At 50.9% G+C, this 17,383-nt stretch overlaps 1 protein-coding gene across 5 annotated transcripts in view; it reads left to right on the top strand.

The window, feature by feature from the left end:
- Positions 1-17,377, top strand: part of SEPT9 (septin 9) — a 238,179-nt gene extending 220,802 nt beyond the window's left edge. For 3 of the 5 annotated variants that reach the window (XM_006018333.3, XM_006018336.3, XM_025197488.1), the window contains 5 exons: positions 8,842-8,959; positions 12,157-12,252; positions 13,485-13,581; positions 16,059-16,110; positions 16,829-17,377. In XM_006018333.3, the coding sequence (XP_006018395.1) occupies positions 8,842-8,959; positions 12,157-12,252; positions 13,485-13,581; positions 16,059-16,110; positions 16,829-16,964 (499 nt within the window). In that variant the 3' untranslated portion in view covers positions 16,965-17,377. The remainder of the gene's footprint in view (positions 1-8,841; positions 8,960-12,156; positions 12,253-13,484; positions 13,582-16,058; positions 16,111-16,828) is intronic. The other 2 variants (XM_006018334.3, XM_006018335.3) reach the window with 1 other exon arrangement.
- Positions 17,378-17,383: the final 6 nt, after the last annotated feature.

Below are 17,383 nucleotides of genomic sequence, written 5' to 3'. Positions count from 1 at the left end.
AGGAGTGGATAGTGGCTGACCTGTGATGTGGTGGTTGATTTGTGCAGGGAGATCAGAGAGACCCAACTTCAAACCCCCTTTAGGAGAGCAGAGGCCAGAACCTAGGACCTCCAGCCTCCCAGGTGAATGCCCTACACATCTGCTATTTGGAGTGGGGGAAGGTGGAAGGTCTTGCCCTCTCTCTCATGTTTTTGCCAGAGTATATGACCAGTCTGGGCATTCATGTAAGGCTGCATGCAGGAGGCTGCCAGCCTGTGCATGAAGTGACATTTAGGAACTTAGATGACCAGAAAAGAACAGAATGCAACTGGTTTGTGTCTCTACCATGGTGCCTGTTTTTGTAAAGTGAACTGGCCTAACAACACAAACTAATAGAGCCAATTTGGTAACCATAACAGAGTTAGTTTCAGATAACTTATTCATCTTGAAGGTGGTCACAGCATACCTCATCCATAGCCTCATTTCTGGCCATGTCACTTTGCAAATGCAACTTGGGTATAGATGGAGATAACTGTTTGTCAATGCAGATGATACACATGGTGTTATGACATAACTGTTCCACCTCCAAACCTCTGTAGTAATACAGGTGGGATAAAAACATTCCAGCTGTAACCCTGTTTCATTCAGAGTCAAATGTAGGGTGATTTAGCTACTTGGATTGCTACAGGATCCTGCAGACATAAATTGGATTGCAGCAGCTGATGTGTGCTCCACAGTTCCTTCCCCCCACTTTGAAAGCAACTGAAAGGTCCATTTGTCTGTACCCTAGCAAGGAGCAAGACTTCTAAGTTAATAAGCTAAGGTGTGTATTCACACTGATACAGTAATATTGAGTATAACCCCCCTTTGCAGATGCTTATTCTAGTCTGAGAGGCTTCTTTGGTTCAGCTTGTATCGCATGGAAACCAGATTCAACTAAACCCCCAAAAGCCTCTTTTTCAAGGGCTTTGTAGAGCCAGGGTCCTTGGCAGTGTGAACACCCTGCACTTGTATTACAGTGCAGATATTATACATATGTGTGGGCTGTGAGGAGCCCAGTGTCATGGACTGTTAGATTTGGGCTGCTGACTTGGGGTTTTATGTGCTGTAGCCTTCAGTAGGAACAGGGGGAGCTGATGGCATTGTCTGTCTTCAGACCATTATTAAAGTAATAGGCCATTTAAACATTTTTCAGCCTATTGACCATGCTCTTCCTACTCTGTTGCAGAGGAAAAGGCCTGAACCTTTGAGCCCTCCCTTTGTGTGAAGGAAGATGGCATCTTTAGGAGGCCTGATCCACCTTCCAGTCCCCGAATGCAAACAAGGCATCAAGTGCCATTTGTCACATGTTCTGGAGGATGGTGTTTGAACCCTTGGTACTGCCCATCTGTGTTACAAGAAGGGTCTGTAAATGGAGCCTCTGAGATGGTGCAAACCATCCAGCCCACAGGCAGCCGCTCCAGCCCCCACTCCCCCCGAAAGTCCCTGGACACTGTTATGTGTGTGGCCATCACATGTGGAGGGAAGGTACTGACAAGCAGATAGCCTGCCTGCCCACCCCCCCCTCCCCCAATCACTGGAGCCTTATGGCTTATTCTGATTTCTCTCACCCGTCTGCTCTCCAGGTAACAATAATAGCTTCAGAGTCTGACTCTTCACTTCCTTCTCTCTCTCCCCCCAAAACATGTGTTTCCAATATAAGAAATGGCCCAGCACTGCAAGGGACTTCATTACCAAGCTGCGCACACAGGCTCCTTCCTCGGAATAGCCTTTGGCTGTGTGTAGCCCGATACCCCAGCTGGGGGTTCGTGCTTACTCCCTTTGCTGCTGGCTCAGATTGTGGCTGCTCCCAGGGCTGTGGTTTCCTGCCCAGGTGTCAGGGTGAACATCTGGCTCCTGACTCCTCTCATGGTGTAGGATGCAGATAAGCTGGGGAACAGGAGGCCTTTTTGAAGCTTTAGACTGCAGCTTGGAGGAGGGGAAGGGGAGGGGAACCTGGGTGGGAGGGAGACGTACACAGGAAATGCTGGTTTTTGAGGAGCCATAATGTTCCTGGTCTCTCTAGGCTCAGTGTCGCATGTTTCTTAGCCTCATTGGCACTTTTCTGCCCAAATCTCCTGCCCCAGTCTCACCTCCTATGGCTCCTGCCTGGCCACTCTCTCCAATAGAGATGGCTTATACTGGCAAATTATTAGAAGAGGCTTCTGGTCAGGGCAGAGAGCAGTGAGCTGTGAGGCAGCAACATGGGGTCAATGCCAGTGAGGCAAGCCGATTGTTGCTATTCTATGCCTCCCCACTGAATCAGTGTGCTGCAGAGGCAGTTGCTAGATAATCATTCTCTTGCAGATGGCACAGGTGGGAACCAGGGCTGCAACTGTGGGGCTTCAGCTCCAGGACCTTCAGGAGGACCCATTGGAGCTAAAGGAAGCGCTGTCCTGGACAGCAGCAACAGATGCTCCTTAGCCTACCAGGCATCCCTCCACTGGAGTTCTGGGAAGGGCCGACCTGGGCTGTGGCTCAGCCTGCAGGGATGCACAGGCCCTTATAACCTGCTACTCTCTGGCTCTCGATTTCACTCATCTTCCGATTCCCTCTCCAGACATGCATCTTACTGCTGCAACTTGCTCACACTGGAAGCGTGCGTTCCCTTCCAGCTGGTGCTCAAGGGACAAACACCACACTGTCAGTCCCTTTACACTGATGGAGAAGGTTGCAAGGCCGTGCCCTTCTCCAGGCTGATGGCTTGAGGGCAGGACAGGGCTCTTGTCTCAGTCTCCCATTGGAAAAGAGCTCAGAGCAGCAGCGGGGGAGCTAACCGGGTACATGTGCACTCCGCCATTCTCCTAATGCTCCAGCAAGCCCATGTTTGCAAGGCCTCAGTAACATGCTGGCTGGGGCTCCTGGCTCAGGGGAGCAAAGCTCTGTCTCCTTGCTACCTAAAAAATTCCTCAGCCCTGAGCACTGGAAAACGCCACTTGACTCTGAATGTGTCTGAAATATGGCATCCTCCTCCTCAGCTGTTCTCCTGTCAGGATGTTTCAGAACTGCTGCTGGACGTACTGGCACCAGCCTGTTCCCATTCCCACTAGTCATTCCACACCCCAGAGCCAGCATGCCTGCAAGAGAGGGAGTCAGGATCCGTGCTGCCTCAGCAGCAGCACCGCCAGCCTGACTTCCATCACAGGCGCACGGACAATGGGGCTGGAGCCCTGTTAGATTCTCAGCACCAGCTCAGAAGACGTTTTTTTTAATCACTTTTTTAAAATTTCGCTGCAGTGTGATCTGGGACATCACTGCAGGGAAATAACCATGGAGCCACAATGGATTTTATTCCTACAGCTGCAGCCTGCAAGGATGATTCTGTGTTAAAGCCCTGTCTGTGCTGATGGCCCTAGTTATAGGTAACCTCAGTGCCCTGCAAGCCCTCTGGGGGTGAACAGTGATCTCTTACCAGAAGGGAAGGAGAGGCACCTGTGAGCATGTCTGTAAGAGGGAGCTCCCCCCTGTCCTCCTGCACCCCATATGAGAAGGCAGCCTTGGGCAGAACAGGCCAGAGCCAGGTTACCAGGAGCCAAACAAGGGAATAACTGCTTCTCTGTCCTGAACACTCCCCACCTATCAGGTCATGCCCATTTATGAAGGTGGAATGAGGACTCCCTTCCAGTAGGTTGTACACAAACTATTTTCTTGCATGCCTTCCTTAGGGGGGTGATGGGTAATGTCAGCTAAAATGCTCCTCCTTGGATGCGTCTACACAAGATGCTTACTGTACTGCAGCGTGCCAGTCAAAAACCATGCTAATACACTACTGCACAGTGTTATTAGGATACTGTGCAGTAAGCTTCACAAAAATACCATGTGCCGGTGCTACTGCTCAGTAACTATAGTTCTGTAGTGACTGCGCATTTGGTTAGTACTTCATTAAGCAAGTACTAAACTAAATGTGCCGTAGCTACTGTGCATTGGTCCCAGGATCAACACTTCACAGTGAGGACCAGGGTTTCTGTCCTTGGAGCTCAGGTGCCCTATGGACTTACATAGAGCAGCTGTTTCTGTGCACAGTGATCAGAGGTGAGGAGGGTGAACCCTGCGCAGACCCTGAGCCACAAGCTCCCAGCTGTACTCTATTGCACTTCAGTAAGGGATGTAGCTGGACTGGTGATTAGGTTTAGCCATCCTTCCCCCTCACTGCTATTGAAGAACCATAGCCGTAGTGCACGGGACGTCTACTAAAGGACTATGGTGTAAGTCAGCTTTGAGCCTTCAAGGCTTCATGGGTGCACTCAGGCAATGTGTGTGTTCTGCTTTGAAGTTTGGTACTTAAAAATCAAGCTAGACTTTTCTGCCTGTTGGCTCAGTCTTACCCAATCTACTATGCAAGTAGCAGGAAACTGGAAGGGAAGGAAGAAGTCGTTTTATATTCTAAATCTCCAGCTGCAGTCCCTCCAGCCTGGCTTTCCCAAGCCCAATGTGGGTGTTCAGCCTCAGAAGAGGGGTGCGTCTTACTGTGCCATAGGAAGTACAACTGTTTGGGAAAGTCCATGGAGCTCAGCTTTCTACAGAAGCCAGAGGAAAGCACTCAGCAGGACGGCGGGAAGTTCTGTCTCAGAGACTCTGTGGGAAAGCCCTGGCCCGGCACCACGCACAGCTTGCTCTGTTTGGGCTCCTCTGGCGCTTTGCTTTGGGAGGGAGTTTTGCTGCTTGTCAGCTAGCATCCCTCTCCCCTTCAGTTGGCAGATGCGTCTCCAGTTACAAGTCTGGGAGAGAGCTTGTGTCCCTGAGGCCTGCGCCTGCCTCCTCCTGGATGAACCACCCCAGCTCCTGGGAGCAGCTGCAGCAAGGAGATTCTGAAGAGCCCTCGAGGGCCACACACGGCTGGGGTGAAATGGTGCAGCCCTGCTGTAGGCAGCCTGCAAGGAGGGAGATGTGCTTGGTAAAGCTTTTCATCTGAGTGAGAAGCATGTTCTAAGGTCCTTTTCACCCACCACTGATTTGCTTCCACCTCTAGAGAATCCACTGCTGCAATACTGCAGCTGGGCTGGGCAGCAACTGAAGACGAGTAGCCTGGTTTTAAGAGTGTCCTCAGGGATGGGGGAAGTGCAAACAGTGATAACTTCTTGCCAGCTTCCTCCAGCCCCTGATGAAGCCTACCTCCTTGGACCTGTACCTCTGCCAGATCTCGCCCTTTGATCCTTGCTCACCAGCTTGCTCCCTTGGATGTGAGAGCCAGCTTCTCTGCAGCTCTTGGTGCTGGGAACAGTTTTGCCATATTTTCACTCTTAAACCCTAATGTAAAATCAGCCTGCCTCCATACGTCTATTGAGAGATGCTCCTTTATCCTTTATAAAGCTAAAGCATGCTGGGGGAACGAGACAGCTGCAGGCTGAAAGGAGTGTTAGGTGCCCTACTATGTGAAGACCTTGAGATCAGAAATAATCACCATCCCTTCCTTCTGTCTAGTCTGGAAGACTGCAGGACTGTACCCCCCCTACTGCCACGCTTGAGCTGATCAACGGAGAAGAGCGCCATCTACTGGATCAGGGAGGTGGTGGGGTTGGGATCGTGATTCTTCTCTTGCTGTGATGCACGTGCCTGGTCAGCTGTGACTTGTCTGCTTTTCACCCCAGTACTGAATGTATGAATCGTAACATGTGTGACCTTGTACCTTGCACTGAGGAGACTCCCCAGAATGCCATTAGAAATAATGCAGCACCAAGAAGAAAAGCAAGAAAAGCACCGTGCTCTTCCGGCCCCATCACCAAACTGCCCCAGGATGAGCCCTGGTCAGGTGCCAGGAGATACAAACCTCTGAAGCCAGCTGTCTGCATACCTGGATACAGATGGAGAGGTGGCTTGTGCTATGTTGTCAGACTAACAAAGGGAGCCCCAGCACCCCCCAGTTGTCAGCGGAGGAAGGCAGGCTGGGAAATAGGGTTCCTGTCCTCCCCTAGAATTGGAATCCAGAGGCATGGCTGATTGTCAGTCCATCTGCACTGGCTGTAGACTCATCCCTGCCGTCAGCCTAAAACAGCCTGATGAAAGATGCAGGAGCATGCTCTCAGTGGGGAAGAGCTTTTTAAAGAGGAAAAAAAAACCTATTTGAAAAATTGCAAAGAGAAAGGGGGGGAAGGAGCGCTCTGGGAAAGGAACACAAGACGGATGCTTCCTAGGAGGTCTGGGAAATATATTATGCTGAGCTCCAGGCCACGGTTGCCAGCAGCAGCCTGCTCACACGTCCGTGGGGATTTTCTTGTAAAAGATGAGCCGAGCTCTCACTTTTTTGGAGCTCAGAGCAGTCTGCGACTTCTGCATTGTTGTTAGGATCTTGTTTGCCCTCACACTAAAGATGCAGTCTCTAGGCTTTATGTTCTGTTTGCCCCATGCCCCCTGCTCACTAACAAAGAGAGGTTCTGGAGGAAAGGCAGGGGGCAGTGAGCCCAGCTCTGCGTCTGAATAAATTGACTTCTCTGTCTCAGTCAGATGTCAGCCCTGTCCAAGCCTGCAATTCTGATAAGTTTGCTCAGTTGTAAGCCAGGGCCACTGTGCCCAGAGGATGTGCATTACAGTGAGGGAGGAGGGGAGGCTCTTATGTCAAGTTCACCAAGCCTACCCTACCAGTACATCTTGCTGCCATCTCCTAGGAAATGGTCCTCAGCTCCACCCATGAGTCCAGGCAGATTGCAGGTGGGGAGAGCTGCACTGTTGGTTAGTAGCTGCTGAGGATCATGGTAAGCCCATCAAATGACTGACAGATCAGGTCTTCAGTATGGACCCAGTCCTGTAGGCTCCCCTGAACTCTCTAAGACCCTTGATTTCTCTGACTTAGAGGTGCTGGCTGCAGGCAGCAGTGCAGAGCCTCAGTCTCCTGGCTATGTCCTCTTCTCCTTGTCCTACAGTCCATGCTCTGTCTGCTTGTCCAAGTGCCTCTTGGCAGAATTCCAGGACTGGCCTTTTGGATTCCTGGATCCATCTGGGTACATAGCCATTTTGAGGTCACCCTCCTAGCAATTTGGGCTCCCTTTCTGATCATAGTTTAGGCTCACAGAGGAGGCCTGGTTTGTGGCTCCAGCTTTGGCACAAATGTATATTTGACGTCCTTGTGCCCATCTTTCTTTCCCCAGCTATCAAGTGAGGATCAGCAACTTGCTGACCTACCTGGCAGGTGGAGGCTGAGGGCTGATTACTGTGACTGGTTAGAGAACATGCCAGTGTTGTTCCCTTTGGCTCCAGCACAGGCCTATTGGTTGCGTCTCGAATACTGCATTGGCAACACCACCTGGGCCTGATCTGGCTTCAAGCAATTGGGTTCCTTTGGACTCTTCCTCCAGCACCAGAGCATTAAATGTTGTTGTCCCTGTGCTGCCAGCATCTCGACATGGCGCGATGCTCTCTTCCTTATAGTGACTAACTGTGTGTGCTCCTGACCCTCCATTCCCCAAGCCAACTAGGTCCTGCTGGCCCCAGGGCAGTGGCTTGCTCTCCCCCAGCAGCACATCTGGCCACATGTTGAGGCAGCCAGAGGTGGCGCCAGGATCATGCCTCACTTAGGCCAACAAAAATAGCTGTACTACAAAACGCCCAAATCATTTTCATTCTTCAAGGGGCAAGCTGGGACCCCAGCTGCTCTGTTTCCCTGCTCGTCCAGTATTAAGGCAGCTGCTCTTGGGAGCACCTTCACCCTACAGTCTAGAAGTGTGATTTCAGCCCACGTACACCAGAATAACTTTAATACCCAAACTACTTAGTCCAGGGACCAGTACCAGTGAAAATGCAGTGTCCTAGGTTTCAGGGCAGGCCTGGAACCTGAGTATGTCCCCAGGATCACAGATGAGCTTGGATGGTCCATTTGACTTCACTGCTGCAGTTGACCCTAGTCCAGCTATTGGGCTAATAGGGCTCCACCTATGTGTACTGTAGTCATGTCTCCTCACAGCACTTGGATCCTGAAGAGGCTTCTGGCCAGAGCCTTTTAGAAGGGCAGTTTCTCCTAACAAAGAAAATCATTTAGCTTAAAACCCTTTGCGGACTTGGGTGTTTTGATTGGTTTTTGCCCTCGTGACATTTTTATGACTGCGATAACTGCAGTGCCAGTTCCACATCTGCTGCTCCCTCTGGCAGTGAATCAGTTCCTCTCTGTAACCTGCACTGACGGGGGTGTCGTGGGGTGAAATTCAAACCTGTGCAGATGGGACACTGCAAAGCTAGTGATTCACAGGCCCTTTAGTCTGCATGGGGATGAATTTCACCATGCATTGGCTTCCAATCAGGATTCCACCTCAGTCTCATTGTGCACTTCTGAAACCAGGTGTGATATGGGAAAGCAAAGGGGCATATGAAAATATCCAGTGGCCAGTGGTCACTCTTTGCTGTCCAGGCCCAATGCACAAGGAAAGCAGCTCAGCCTAGCAGATGGAGCCCAGTCAGGCATGCCCGAGTGCTGATCCTAGTTCTGCCAAGGACTTGTGCAGCCTGCAGCATATTCCTTAAAATCCTCTTTGGCTTAAAATCCCTGACAAGATAAAAGCCCCCCTGCCAGCTTCACAGGGGTACTGCAAGGGCTCCTAACCAATAGGCTGGCACTTTGAAAGCAGAAACATAACAGACAGCCTGGCACTTTGAAAGTAGAAAGGAAAGTGTTATAAGCGTTTCCCTGCAAAATGTGTGCGCGTGTGTGTGTGTGACAGAGAGATGCACTCCCATGCTTCAAAGTAACTGTTTCTTCTTCTGTGATGCACAGTTCCTCCCCATCCCTTTCTCTCCTTCGAATGTCCTCTCTCTATTGGGTAATCGCTCTCTCTCCAAACAGCCTCTGGATCCTAATTGCTGAAATCTGATTCCCTTTCTCTCCTGCTGCATTTGTAGACTCCGACCACTAGACATTGAATTCATGAAACGCCTGAGCAAAGTGGTCAACATTGTCCCAGTCATCGCCAAGGCCGACACGTTAACGCTGGAGGAGAGAGAGTACTTCAAGCAAAGGGTAAGGGGGTGGCAGCCACTCTCCACTCTGCACTGCTTCCCTTGCCCCTTCTCCCCCCTCCCCACCAGGTCTGTACAGCCAAGCTGCTGGCTGGGAGCCCAGAGCATTCCTTGGGCTGCGGCCCTGAGTGATCCCATGTGGCAGAAGGAAGGGCCTTTGCCTCCAAACAGTTCCTTGTGTTTCTCTTGGATCTCTGTCAGCTCAGAATAAATTTCAAGCCCTTGGTCTTGAGGCTTGTTCCTCTTCTGTCTTTTTTTTTCCCCCCTCCAAGTCACTCTTACGTTGGGAGGCTGGTGCTGTGGTATGCAGAGCCCTGAAATGCCTTTTCAGGGAGCCAGCATCACTGTGCAGCATCATGCAGTGATACAGTAACCAGATAAAAATGCACGGGTGTCTGCTGAGTTCAGCTGGGAGAGATTTACAGGGGAAGCAAAACATGAAATTCCCCTGCTCGCAATGGTTGGAAGTTGGTTGTGGGGAAGCTGAAAGGAACTGTTTCAGTCTCCAGTGAGGCCTGTGGTTTCCTTGTGCAGCATGCATGCCTGGTGCTGAGGAGGGCGGGGGCACTTGCTTTGGCTTTTGATAAAAGGCAAGAAGCCCACTCAAGTAACTGATGATGTGGCTACAGGCATGATGGACTCAGCATTTGCTGCAAAAATAAGCAAGCCACCGATCACCTCTTGGCTTATTGCTTCTTGAGCCTGAATTGCATTTTTGAGCATGAATAGCCCAGGTTTTGCCAAAGCCAATAGTTCAGCCAGCTTTCCATAAATATCCACATGGAATGCTGTGAGCCCCAAGCAGAAGGGAAATGAATTGGGGTTGTGCTGGGGGTGGTAAATGACTGGGAAAAGGCTCCAGAAGGCTACTGTCCACAAGCCCAATATTAATATTAACCCATAAAGGTCCTATTGGAGTGGAGCTTTGCACTTGGTAGCAAGTAGCTTGCAGTGACACTGCTTAAGAGCAAGCCAGGCTCCACTACTTATGTATGACAGGAGAGAGTAAATATGCAGTGGGAGGGTCCTGCACTGCTAACCCCTCTACTCAGATCTGCCCCAGCCTCAGATGCAAAGCTGTTCCCAGTTTGTTCCCATCCTTACCTTGGGCATGGGAGCCAGTCACTCTGGGGAGGAATCCAATTTTTGCACAGTAAATTATGGGGAGGAGGGTGCTGGAGAACCAGAGAACCTGCCCATGCTGGGACCTTACTCTGACAGCGCAACAGATGGAGGTGAGCTGCCCTGTTGGTGAAAGTCACCAGCCCCCCAGCTGCCTGTGTTGGGGGGGCGTGGGGGACAGGGGGGTTGTGAATTGCAGTCTCAGACTTTACTTGGGGGTCAGATCCAAATTTCACAGCTGGTCCCATGTCTGCAACAGGCTGAGCAGAGACCTGGAAGTGCAGCCAGAACTTGGGGTTAATCAGTTGATCAGACTGCCTGTGCTCTTGGGAGACATGGGACGAGCTAGTGCAGCTGGAGAGGGTTATAACAGTGGCAGTCAGGGGTGACACAGTGTAGTGTTTCCTGATGACTTCTCCCAGATCATTTGCTCCGTTTAGAAGTCACGAGGCGAGGGCGCCTCTCTTTGCCTGTCTGACTGCTGGAGCTGCACATTTAGTCTGGAATCTAACGATCCATCTGGCCTCTCTGTGCCTCTGCTGTCGTCCCTGGTAATAAAAGACCGTGCTGTCGGAACTGAGCTGACAATGCTGATGATGCGTCAAGCACAGCAGAATCCAGCTGGCTCTTGCACCGCTGAGCTGGTTCTGCAGTTAATGAACTCAACTCACATTTATCAGGGAAGCAGGAACCACTTCAATCAGCAGGCATGGGGTGGAATCGTCCCTTTAGTTATTTCAGATGTGCGGTTGGAATCTGCCTTTAGTTGGGTGGCAAAGATCTCTGTTGACCCATATTTGACCCAGGTAGCAGATAGATGAAAAAAGTTGATTCTTGCTTTACATTTGTGCTCATACCCATGCTCTTGAAAGCCGTCCCAGAGGGAAGGAGCCCTGTCAGAACAGGGTGCCCTGCTATTTGCCTTGTTGGGGAGGGAGTGATGCACTGCAGCAAGGACCCACACTCCGCTGTCCACTCCTGCCAGTATGCATCACCTTTGCTTCAAGGACATGAACCTGAAGTGGGGGCAGAGGGAGGCCAGTCAGGTGTCTGGAAGGGGAGGATGCACAGCTTCCCCAGCCTTTGGTGGTACCCAGGACATCAGGTTTTGAAGCAAGGTTTCCTTGAAAAGTTTTCATCCGCTGCAGCCTTTCCAATGCTACATTCCAACTTTTAAGCCCTTTTTGGTTTGGGTGTCACCTTTGTCTGGCCAGGACTTCTCAGGGCTGTTAGCCTATTTGCTTATGGCATTAGCTTTCCCTGAGCCATGGTAACAAACTCTGTTAATCAATGCATGGTGTTCCTCCTTCTGTGCCCAAGCTGTAGTTCCTTCCCCAACCACTAAGCATGGCTGCCAAGTCTCTGCAGTCTGAACTAGCTTTGGAGGTCCTTGGATTCCTATCAGGAAGGCAGTAGCTGAGACCATGGGGTGGCCTTGTTGTCTCCCCACTGTGTGCAGCTGGATTGAGGCATGTTGTGTCATGAGACAGAATTTCCTGCACATGGCTTTGTTGCCAGGCGCAACCCCTACATTTGAAAGAGATAATAATGGGTTTGAATAGAAAACACAAATATGTGCATTAGCAGCTCATCAAGCCTTGGATGTGCTTGTCCCCATGTGGCTGCTGGTTTCTGTTCCAAGGAGCAAACACATTCTGGAAAGTGACTTGCAAACTCACTCTAAGGCAGCCAGACTTAGCCCTTGGGGCTTGCTGGGCTTGTGCTCATAATCTGTCGTTCTGCTCAGCTCCAAAGCAGACGCTCTCTTAGAGTGAGGGTCTTTCAGAACTTTGCTGCTTGCACGTTGGGCATATGTTGGGTGGGGTTTAGCACTGAAACATGCCCATTACCTAGGGTTATGGAGGGAGACAGGGAGGGGTAAGGCAACCTTGTCTGGCTTCCTCCAACCTGGCTGAGGCTAGGGGCTTTCCTAGGGTCCTAGAACAACCCAGGGTGCTGCCTGGAAGTGTTTGCTGGGTAGGTTGAGAATCATAGCCACAGTGCCTCCGAGACTGCTTCCTTTGCTGTTCCTCTCTGGTATGAAATCTGATTTTTTTTTCTCTCTGCCTCTCTCAGATCACAGCCGACCTTCTTGCCAATGGCATCGACGTGTATCCTCAGAAGGAGTTTGATGAAGACCCTGAGGACCGGCTAGTGAATGAGAAGTTCAGAGTAAGTGGTTGGTGCTTTCCCCAGCTGTGCTTTGGGCCAAAATGCTCTGGGATTGGGACCTACACCTCCAAAGCCATAGGAATATTGGGACACTCCCCAAAATGCCCTGATGTTCTTGTTTCCCTGCTTTTTCATGCCACTGCCTCATTCTCATGAGTTTTACGGGCAGGATGCTGAGCCCTTCCCTTGTGGCAGTAGGCTGCTGAGGTTTTTCTGTACCTTCCCACTGGGAGAAGAGGTAGAAGAGAGTAGCATTCCCTCTGGTTCTGGATCCCCGACCCCAGATCAAGAGACCAGACCCTTGTGGGGCTGAGGCTGTTATGTGCCTCCAGCTGCCTTATTAAGAGTCGGTCTGGCTGTGAAGAGCCTAACTCTGGTTCCAGACTGTGTTGCCTTTTAAGGTGTGACTGCAGCTTCCACCTGTGTTTTAATCTTTCAAAAACCTTTAATAAATGGGTGAAGGAAGCCCTTCATGCTGCTGCTCCTCTTTCCACAAGCTCTTCAGGTGATAGTGTTTGTCTAGTTGCTGGGGACAGCTGTCAGGGAGGCTGGGGAATCTGTTGTCAGAAGAGCATTTCTCCTTGGGCACCTCCATTTTCATGGCCAACTGAGGTCCATGACAGTAGAGAGAGCATTACTGGAATGGAGCAGCCAGGACTGAGGCACATTAGCAGATCTGTGTCCATGCCCACCCCTGGAACAGGAGGGCCCCATGGGATGGTGTGTGCCAGCAGTGCCGTGTCAGAACCTGTCCTGCATTTCTGATGCCCTGTGCCCCTTGCCTGGCTTTTACAAGGCCCCAGGTTCCTGTTTGCTATCCTTCACTTCTGCTGTGTTAAATGTAGCTATGACTAATTGCTGCTCCCCACTTGGGAGACTTGCTGTGACTCCTGGCTTGGCCCAGCAGGCTGCAGTGGTGCTGGGTTTATAACGTCCCTTGTCCAGTGTGAGGATGCATTGCCCACATTGCTCAAGTGCAGAGGAAGCACCAAGATAACCAGGAGACCCTTTTGTAGGAATCTGTGGTAAAAACAGCCTCCCCTTGTGCATGTCCTAGGAGGGAGGCACCCATGGGCCAGGCAGAAGACTGAACTATTAACTGTTTGACAGCCACCCCCTCAGAGCCTTTGCTGCTTGTCTAAGTGATAATGGTCACAGACTTTGCTCAGTTTGGTCGACTTGCTGGCTCCCAGGATGGAGCTGTTCAGTGAGTGCCACTTCTGTCTCTGCAGGAAATGATTCCATTTGCGGTGGTGGGCAGTGACCAGGAATACCAGGTTAATGGAAGAAGAATCCTGGGAAGAAAAACAAAATGGGGCACCATTGAAGGTAGGGGCTGCTGTTTCTCTCTGCACCCCCACGTCTGTCTTTGCCTGGGATTTCAGGCAAAGGACCAGAGGATGTCAATAGAAACCCACGTATAAAAAGTGGATATGGGCTGGAGTGTACACTGCTGCGCTCTACTGACCAGAGCTGGCACTGTTCTCACATGCCCAACTTGCCTCCTGGTGTTGGAGAGCTAGAGGGAGTTGTCCAGGCCCAGGCTTCCCTGTTGTCTGGTGGCTGGTACCAGACCTATGTGAAAGGACTCCCATCAGTGAGAATCAGACACACGAGGCAAGAAACCACTTCAGATCAGTGATGGGGCCATGCAGATGAGCTCAGACTACTGCCACCCATTCTGTTTCTGCTCAGTCCCTGAGATCCCTCAGGCAGCCCCTCCCATCAGCCACTGTTCTCCCCATCACCCTCTGTAGCCTCCAAAGATGAAGCAAGGCAGAGCAGCCAAGCCCCAGCTACCTGAATCCCCAGTAGGCTGCATGGGAAATGGGCACCTTTGAGTTTCAAACCATGCTTTAATTACTGATCCCATGAAATGACAAGTCCTTCTGGTGCTCATTTCCAAGTGCTTGTGGTGGCCATGTGGGCTAGGGGAGCTGACACTTGGTTGGGGTCATTTGGGAGGAGAGGGGGAGCTCTATGGTTCCTGATGTGCCTTGTACTGAGGACTAGCAGCTCCATGTCAGGAGCTAGGCTTGGTAGAGCTGAAAGGACACAGAACCCATTGAGAGTACATTAAGAGAGAAACATGAGGCTGCATTTGCCTCCTCACCTTCATTGTCCCATGTGCTGGAAGAACAGGGAGGAAACACACCAAGTGCACTGTGCGTGACCTTTCCTTTGCTAAACTTGACCTTGACCATGGGTAGGAAGGGGGTGTGCTAGTGGGGTAGGGGCCATGGCAAGGGTCCCATCCACATGTGCATTCTCTTAATCCCAGGGGAAGCATTGGCTATGGAGAAGTGGTCAGAAGGGGGTAGCAAGGTCTACTGCTGAGAGTGCCACACCTGCCACACCTGGTGTGGGTGAAATCTCCCTGTGACCTGCTGAACAGCCTTCAGTGAATCACTTTATGTTGAGAGCCTCTGTTGAACTCCCACCCTTCCTCCCTTCTCTGTTTGGACTAGCCCCCTAGGGTCAGCAGTCCCTTGCTTTCTATCTACTTTATCTAGCCTGATAGAGCCTGATCTCAGCTGCGGCCTCCACAGTGCTTCTTAAATAGAGATAGGAGCCCCGCCCCACCCCTTCACTGCACACAAGGCCTTAAAATACTCCAGCCTCTCAGGTGCCCTCCATTCTCCTTCAGCCCCCTTGCTGGGAAGCCTACCCAATGCTGAAGCACATATTCTGACCACTAAGTACCCAGGAAAACAGCCCATGTGACTTTACTGCTTCACTGTTCACCTCCACACACATTTCAAAGAATTTCCCCCCTCATTTACAGTTTATATATATAAATAAAAAAAAAACTATTCTGAGTAAGTGCTTAACACAAATGCCAGGAAAACCTGATTTATTTTAAACCCTGTGCTGCCCCCCAGTGGTCTTCTCTTTGGAAATCACAGGCTTGATGGTGGTAGATGCAGAAGAAATGCCAGTCATGTCTAAAATGCATGGTATCTGCCTTCAACATAGGGAGGCTCAAGGACTCACCATTTATCACTGGTTATTTTGCAGACATAGTGTCATTTATCTGCCTGCTATGTGAGCATTGTGTTCATTCCTGTAGAAAGCAAAAGGGAAGACACTTTCCTCCCCCTTCAAGGAGATGTTCTTGTCAAAAAGATAAACAATTCAGTTCAAACGCACAATGCACTGAGACCCAGGTGATAAGTTGATCCATTAGTTGATAGATTTTTAAAGGCTTTCTCTCCCCACTCTAAATACCTGTAAAACAGCTGTCTCAGTCTCCTCTGTCCATAGCACGAGGCAGGGAAAGGATCTCTAAGGTACTTTGAAACATGCTCCCTGTCTCTCACAATGTCTTTGGCAAAGCCAGAGGTGAATCCAGGACTACCTTATCACAGGCCAGTACCTTAGCCACTAGATGATCCTTTGCTTTGTTCCAACTCCTACCTGCTGCTGCAGACATATAGTGCATCATCTCCCTGAAGTCCCTTCTCCATAAAGTCCCTTGTGGATGGCTGGGCTGGGAAGAGGCACCAACTTGCTACTGTAGGAGAAGCTATGAGGAAACAAAGGGAACATGGATAAAAGCTCTTTTGTGGCTGGCAAAAGACAAGCATTTTCCCCTCCGTGATGGGATCCGTAAGATCCCTTGGCCCAGTGTCCTTTTTAGTCTCTATCAGAGCCCCCAGCTCAGAGCACAGTGGGCTTGAATAACCTAGCAGGAGCCCTGACGGGGAAGACAAGGGTCCTTCTTGTCCTGAAATTGCCACGTTGCTTAGGAAACATGGCTGTGCTGGGCTATGTCCTAATGGCTTGCCTTCTCTCCTCCCTTTCAGTGGAGAATACGACACACTGTGAGTTTGCTTACCTGCGGGATCTCCTGATCAGGTCGGTATAAATACGCTTGGGTGAGAAACCAGCTCCAATGCTCAAATAATATTTTGCCAGCAGGTGGCATCCAAGGGAAGGGCAGAGCCCAGCATGTGCTTGGATGAGCATGAACCTCTTGATCTGCTCAGCTGGTACTCCTCACGGAGCACCAGACCAGCAGCTGCTGAGGCACCAGTCACTTCTTGAATTGGAGGGTCCCTTGCATACACTGACTAGCAGCAAAGACAGTAAATGGGATGGAAGCTCTGTTGTCACAGGCAAACCCACAGGCCACCAGTAGAGGCACCACAAAGATGGGTTTGTCCCCGTGTTTCCTGTGTTGCAGAGCCTGTCCCCCAGACGCACCTCTCTGCCCTCCTCTCAGTGAGTTAGTGAGTTGAGTTCCAGCTGTGATCCTCAACTGGAGCAAAAGAGGTGCTATTACCCCCATTTGCAGCACTCTAAGGCAGGGGTAGGCAACCCCCGGCACGGGTGCCAGAGTGTGGCCCTCAAAGGCATTTTGCTTGGCACACGTGCCTCTGGGGGGATGGCAGGAAAGGGGCCGGGGCTACATGGCAACAGCAAGGATTGGGCCCTTGGTGTATTTCCCCATCATCCACCCCGGCACACCAACATCTTGCAAGTTGAAGTAGTGGTTGTTTTCGGCACTCTGCCCAAAAATATTGCTGACCCCTGCTCTAAGGCATAATTTACCAGGGTTCTCTGCTTCCCTCAGGACACACATGCAGAACATCAAGGACATTACCAGCAACATCCACTTCGAGGCCTACAGAGTCAAGAGGCTGAATGAGGGCCAGAGCGCGCTCTCCAACGGCGTGACCGACAAGGAGCTGGTGGCCAATGAGATGTAACCATCCCACCCTGTAGCCAGGACCTAGCCTGCTCACGCTCGCTCTTTTTTTTTTTTTTAACCCCCTCCCCCTCTTTATTTTATATAATTCTTATGCCATCACCACCGTCCCCCCTCCCCAGCACTGCCAGTGTTAATTGACCAAATAACCAGATGCCCTATCTGTCGTGAAGAGGGTGGTGACTGCCAGTCCCCTGGCACTGCCCCTCTTGCAGTGCAGGGGTTCCGTTCTCAGCCCCCGTTGGGCGTTGTGATGGGCTGCAGGGGGTGAAGGTGGTGTTAGGGGAGTGGAGAGAGAGTTGTCTCGAGGTGAAGTTGGCCTCCGTTTTCTGATGCTAGCCCAAAGTGTAACCCTTGGCATGAGTGGAAGAGCCTCATCCTTGCTATTGGCTTGCTCCAGCTTTCAGTATGGAAAGATGT

The sequence above is a fragment of the Alligator sinensis genome, unplaced genomic scaffold (assembly GCF_000455745.1).
Source record: "Alligator sinensis unplaced genomic scaffold, ASM45574v1 scaffold400_1, whole genome shotgun sequence".
In the NCBI taxonomy this organism is placed as follows: domain Eukaryota; kingdom Metazoa; phylum Chordata; order Crocodylia; family Alligatoridae; genus Alligator; species Alligator sinensis.
This window is presented reverse-complemented; position numbering and strand designations above follow the sequence as displayed.